Source organism: Charadrius vociferus, unplaced genomic scaffold (assembly GCF_000708025.1).
Source record: "Charadrius vociferus isolate BGI_N301 unplaced genomic scaffold, ASM70802v2 scaffold1091, whole genome shotgun sequence".
NCBI lineage: Eukaryota > Metazoa > Chordata > Aves > Charadriiformes > Charadriidae > Charadrius > Charadrius vociferus.
The window spans coordinates 61,357-67,505 of record NW_009646972.1 but is presented as its reverse complement, the minus strand read 5'-3'; the positions used below and the strand labels follow the sequence as shown (position 1 = coordinate 67,505).

The 6,149-nt window shown below is 55.9% G+C and overlaps 2 protein-coding genes across 2 annotated transcripts in view; one reads left to right on the top strand and one right to left on the bottom strand.

The window, feature by feature from the left end:
• The window catches only part of ZBTB17 (zinc finger and BTB domain containing 17), a 9,350-nt gene extending 9,227 nt beyond the window's left edge, over nt 1-123 (top strand). Inside the window, exon 14 of the mRNA XM_009895388.1 lies at nt 79-123. Coding sequence (XP_009893690.1) covers nt 79-123 — 45 coding nt within the window. The remainder of the gene's footprint in view (nt 1-78) is intronic.
• A 117-nt stretch (nt 124-240) lies between these two features.
• The window catches only part of SPEN (spen family transcriptional repressor), a 48,411-nt gene continuing 42,502 nt past the window's right edge, over nt 241-6,149 (bottom strand). The window contains exons 11-15 of the mRNA XM_009895386.1: nt 3,916-6,143; nt 2,928-3,329; nt 1,869-2,063; nt 1,196-1,354; nt 241-476 (exon numbers count right to left, since the gene is read on the bottom strand). Of these exons, the coding sequence (XP_009893688.1) occupies nt 345-476; nt 1,196-1,354; nt 1,869-2,063; nt 2,928-3,329; nt 3,916-6,143 (3,116 nt within the window). The 3' untranslated portion in view covers nt 241-344. The remainder of the gene's footprint in view (nt 477-1,195; nt 1,355-1,868; nt 2,064-2,927; nt 3,330-3,915; nt 6,144-6,149) is intronic.

Sequence of the window (6,149 nt, the reverse complement as noted above, 5' to 3'; positions counted from 1 at the left end):
GGCACAGAAACCCCACACCAGTCCGCCTGCTGAGTGCATCAGTTGTCCGTAAGCTAAAGCGATATGTAAACATACAAGGGAGCGGAACCGCTGCCCCGCGACAGTTTGATCGAGGCCGGTTAGGGCAGGAGGCTGGTAGTCTGGCAGCGTTTTCTCGCTTCGTTCCTTTCTCTCTCTCTTTTTATTCATTTTTATTTTAAAATTAAAATTTTTTGTGGTTTTTGTGGGCTTTTTTTTTTTTTTTTTGCTGCAGGGCCTTGGAAAAAAATAATAATAATAATAAAAAAAAATTTAAAATTAAAAAAAAAAAAGAAAAAAGAAAAATCAGGAAGCGGTAAAACAGCTCATACCGACGCGATGACAATCATCAGGTGAGGAGAGATGTTGGAGATGCTGGCGAGGAGGTCCGGGGCTAAGCGGGATAGGTGGCTTTCCGAAAATTCGCAGGGTGGGAAGATCTGCAGAACGTAGGCAGGCTGCGAGGGAGGAAAAAAAAATAGGGATGAGCGAGAAAGCGGGGCGAGGGCTGGCCTGAAATGTTTAAAAATGGGACGTTCGGATCGTTTTTTGGCTGTTTAAAGGCTCACAAATTGGCGCGTTCATGTAAGAACGGAGACGGCGTCCCGCAGCCGCAGGTGCGGTTCCCAAGACGGGGGAGTTTTTCCGCACCGGGGATGCAACAGCTGGCTGGTTTTATTGGGAAAAGCGGAAAAATTCCCGTTAATTATCTTTTCCGCAGCGCTGAGCGCCCGTTGCGGGGCTGTTTACACCCAGGGAAGGGATTAAACTGGATTCATGCAGCTGGAATAAATGCTCCCCATCACCAAAGCCAAATGGGTTTTGTCTTTACGCAGCCAAGAGCAGGAAAACATCCTGGAAAAAAATCAGGATACGATACGAGGAAGAAACGAGGAGTCTACTTCCAACGCGGAAAAAGAGCCGGAAAAGGGGGTCGATTTGTTTTCAGCCGAAGACGAAGGGCTGTGAGCAAAACCGAATATACTTCTGGGGTGGGGTTTTTTTTTTGGCCTTGCAGCTCATCTGCAGGAATTCTATCAATTCTATCGGAGCGTTTCGGTGGGTGACGTCAGAGGGGTCCGCGCAGGGGGGCTTTGCTGAGGCGGAAGGCTCGTAGGGCCCGTTCCCCATGGATTTAGTTTTATCTACGGCGTTTCAGGGCTTTCCCTGCCCGTACCTGGTTAGAGCCGGGGTTGGGAACGTTGATGATCCCTGCAGCTTGCTTAGCCTGCAGGTAGCTGATGAAGGCGGCCTTGAGGGACTCCGTCTGGTTGACTACGTCCTCCTGGTCTCGGCCGCACGGCAGCGCCAGTAACAGGCAGTAATCGCTCTCCACCTTGGCAAGAAAATATGGGAGTTAAAAGTCAAACGTTTGCTCGAACAGGCTCGTTTCCTGACACACATTCGTTATCTGCAGCGGAAAATCCTCTCTTTGAACTCCTTCGGAGTTACAAGAGACGTGCGGAAAGCTCGGCCAGCCCCGACGGCGAAAAGGACGAAAAACTACTGAATTCCACTTTCCACCTCGCTCGGATGCGTCAGCCAGCGGGAATCAGTTCCCGGGCTGAGGGACGGGTGACTTCAAAGGTTTCTCAACTCCGCCATTCCCTTTTTCTACGAGCGCAGAGCAATACCCGTCGCTCGCCACCTGCAATCTCTGTTTCACACTCTTTGGGACGAAGTGACCGCACAGCTGTTACCAGAATCCCCCAAATAACGCAGCACAGGCAACGAGAGCGGAGGTTTCTGCGAGAATCAGGGTTTTTTTCGTTACACACTGGTAAGAACAGCCCGGCTTTTGGCACCCATCTTCCCCAAACACGCATCCTCGCCCCGGCCCGGCCCCTCACCATCATTCTGCGCGCGACGCCCTCCAGCTGCGACGCCTCCAGTCGCATGCGCTGAGCGATTCGCAGCGGCGGTCCTCCCTCCGGCGCCGGCAGGGATCGGTGCGCCAAGACGTTATTCCCGGAGACGAAGTGGAGCTGAACAGCAGCCGTGTCGTTTTTTAGAGCCAAAAGGCCCTGCCAGACAATGGGGTATTTCTGGAAAGAGAGGGAGAAGAAATATTAAACACAAACGAAGGAGACGGGGATCTTAAATCCCATCTGAGCTGCTCGTTTGCCTCTGATACTTTCACGGGCAATTAAGACCCCACTGCTTTGCTTTAAGGACTCGGTACAGATGTAACATCTTATCACCCCTCATACGCGCCGGTCCGGGCTCGGGTTAGCTCCTGCTAAATCAGTAATTGAGTCCTTTTTCTTCCCGCTGGCTGAGCCGCCTGCGTGGCTCCCTTCATCCTAACATCAGAGCACTTCCCGAGCTCCCAGCACAGCGCGGGGCAGAGCAGGGCTCTCACCGAACGCCCTTTTCACTTTTACAACCGGGAGAATGGAAAAACCACAGCAGAGCTGCTCACGGTTACACGGGCAATACTCCGCGCTGAACGCAACCCTCGATTCCACGTCAGTGCCCGTTCCTCACCATCTCCCTCCTCTTCCTCTGGAGAGTGGGTTTTTTTTCCCCTTTTGCTTTCAATTAAATACACCATTGCTCTTTCCTGCCTGTGAAGATTTTACAGTCCTGCCGACTGTAAAAATGAGGCAGCACCGCCTGCCCGAGCCCGCAGGCTGTTTGAAACGATAACGAGAGAAACACGGGCTGCTCTGCATTAACTGCGCCTTTTCTTGAGCCTCTAAGTTTCACGCCACATAAACGTGAACACAGCTAAAATTCACCGGGGACAGACAATCCACCACCTTCTCCGTATCTGAAGCGGTTGGTGCAAGAGAGGTCCGATTTTGGTGCCACGGATGAGACGAGCTATGCAGAACCCGGTTATTTCTCCCCGGGACAAGGGGGCACGAGGCTACTCTGCCAGGAGAAGACGCCGGAGTGATACTTACCGTCAGAAGCTGAACCATATCCACAGGTCTCTGCGAAACGGGGTGAGGAGACGGCTCCTGTTTGAGAGCGGACTGGGGCTCGGGGCGATTGAGGGGCAGCCCCGGCGGCGCCCCGGGACCCGACGTCGTGGGGATAAACATGGATTGCTTGGGAACCGCCTGAGGTTGGTGCGGTGACGGAAGCTCCTGTTTCATCGAAATGGCAACGGGCGAAGGGTAGGAGGTCTGGCCCGTGTCTGCTTGCGCCCTCTGAAGGTGGACGTGAGGGTCTATCGGCGCCGCATGCCTATTTACAGTGGGGTGGTGACTCTGTTCGGGTCCTGCTGCCGGCGGGCCCTTGGGATCCTGCGGGATCTGAGGAGTCTTACTGCGTACTGGCTGGCTGGGGTGCGAGTGTTCGCCCTCCGGCAGACCCTGGGAAGCAGGCGGGGGGGGAAAAAGGAAAGATTTTAGGCCATGGGCATATCAGGACTCATTCGTTCAGTGCTAACGACTGCCACGACACCATCGGATCGCTGGCGGAGAAATCTGTGTCTCCACGCCACAGCACCGGCCCTGCTGCGGGGGTGTTTGGACCAGCCTCCCCGTCCAAAGCCACAGCAGCAGCCTCTCACACCCCAGAGCCGAAACCGCATCCCCTGAATCCCATCCCAAGCCTGTCCTTAGCCACGCCATCCATCCGAGAACCCACACGCCACCTCGATGCTGACAATTCTCTCCCCAACACCTCTACATCGAGAAACCTGCAGGTAGGCTCGAGTCCTAGAGTAGGTAAGAAAATGGGGTTTTTTTAGCTTCCTCCAACGCTAAGCGGCATTCAAACCCCATTTCCCAAACAAAAAAAGCTCCTCTTGTGCTGCGAACTGAAGTTGGCTTGGAGACTAATCACAGAGAGCTGAACTCAGCTCCTGCGGCCACACAAAGCCGCGCCGGGGCTGTAATTAGCTCCAAGCGCTCCAGATTTCAAGGTAGAAGGAGTAGAAAGGGCTTTATTTCTCACCTGAGACGGGGTCATGCTCCGGGAAGGCAACCCGATCGGCGAGGCACCCGGGAACTGAGGATGCCCGAGCTGTGCCGCCGTATGGTAATTCCTCATGTCGCCATACACAGACCGATAATCGTGAAAGGAGCTCCCCGCGGGGTGCATGATCTGTACCCCGTGCGGTACCACCACCGGCTGCGACAAAGGCAGTCCAGGCAGCTGGCTGCTGGAGGGGACGCTGAGGAGCCGGGGCTCGCTGTGAGGAGAGTGTGCCATCTTGCCTTCGGAGGATTTTGGCGTCTCTTTTCCAGGCTGCGGGGTCTTACTGACGGGGGGAGTTTTCACAGCCCCTTCAGGCGTTCGGGATTGTCTGGTTTCCGAGTGGTGCTCGCCCACAGCAGCCATGTGCGGGTGCATGATCATCCGCACGTCCCGAGGGACGTTGTACTGGTCGAGCCGGATGCTCGTGGGGTGCATGCGGTAATCCGGCTGCATCACCAGCACGTCGGACTGGACGGGGGCTGGCCCCCTGCACACCGTGGTGTGGTGGTAATGCATCTCCTCCTCGGGGGCGTGCTGAGAAGAGAGAGGAGGCATGACTATGTCTCGTATCGGAGCCGGCTGGGGCGTGCTGGATCGCTGAGGTTTGATCTCTATCTGGGGTTGCAGAGCAGCTCTGGGGGAATGGAGCGCTTCCGGGCGGATGCCGTAAGGGATGCCGGAGAGAGGAGGGGTGTTCATCCTCACCTCGCCTTGGGACAGATGGCCGAGGGACACAGTCTGCGTTACGCTGTGAGGGGGCATGATAACAGATTGCTCGGGATGCATGCTGGATATGTACTGAGGAACGGGAATTCCCGGCGCCAGCATGACCGGGGTACTGCTGGATAAAGCCGGAGAGGAGGTACTGCCAGGATGACAAGCCCGGGGGAACGGCGACGGCGAGTGCCCACTGGTACGCGGCGAGTGCGGCTCCTGTTTGGTGACCCCCAAGTGGGAAATAGCCCGGTCGGTTGGGGTGCTGGGTCCCGAGCTGACGTGGTTTGCTTCCGAATGCATTTTCCCAGAGAGGGAAGGGTGGTGAGGACTGACTCCAGGACTCAGGTTGGAGGGTTGCAGAGTCTTGGTCTCCACTTTCAGAGCAGCCGGATCGGACAGTTTTTTGTTCACAACCATCTGGTTGTGGACGAGTACGGGTGGAGTGTTTACAGTCTGAGTGAGGACTTTACCGGGCTGAGACGCTGGAGTCTGGACAGAAAGGTGGGACGAGTCGGACTTCTCCAGCGCAGTGCGCTCTTGTTTAACGGAGGAGATGACGGGCGACGTATTGTAAGCTTGTGTTCCTAGTACCAAAGAAGAATGGGTGGAAACAGTCCCGTAAGCCGCCGAGGTCTGGGAGCCCTTCGGCGTCGGCTGAGATGGCGTGATAGGTTCCTGTTTAATCTGAGACTTGGATACAGACTGCTGAAACTCTATATCGACAGCGCTGGCTGGGGGAATCTGGCTGATCTTGGCACTAATGCGCTGGGGACCTTCTGTCTTCTGCCCCGAGTAACTCAGAAGCACGACACCTTCCGAGGTGTTCACCCGCAGCCCCGGACTGGACCCAGTTTCTACAGGCCTCTCCTCGATAATAGACATCGATCCCGGGTGAAACCTACTGTTGTCATTTGTGCTTGACCTCTGCTTAAATTTCGGCGAGGGGGCGTTGACGAGACACGTCTGGGTTTGGGGAGCTTGCTTCACCAAGGTGATCCTGGGAGCCTCCTCCAGATCCAGGCTGTGGGGCATCCTGCTTATAACAGAAGTGGCTTTGGGAGCAATCACGGTACTGATCTTTTCCTTCTCACTGAACACCGGTGCTTCGGCCACTGGTGGGTCCAAAGCGTTGGTGACAGGAACTGCCGGCTTCTCCTCCGAAACCGGCTTTATGGCCTCCACCGCGGGGTGGAGGGGTGCCTCCTCCAAACGAGGTGCGCTCACCGGCTCGGCGTGCGTTGTTGTCACGTGCGTGGAGGTTATGCTCGTCGCCGAGACATACTTGGGCTCCATGAGTATCTTCCTCAAAGTGCTGGAGTTTGTATCGATATCCGATGCCTTCGTGTCCGGTGGGAGAGCGGGTGGGGGCGTGGAACGAGCACGGGGTTCTTCGTGCCTTACCATCCACTCTGGCACCTTGGCAGCGCCGGAGTGAAGGGGGACGATGGCGGTGGGCACCGGGGTGGGCAGCTTGGCTGCCA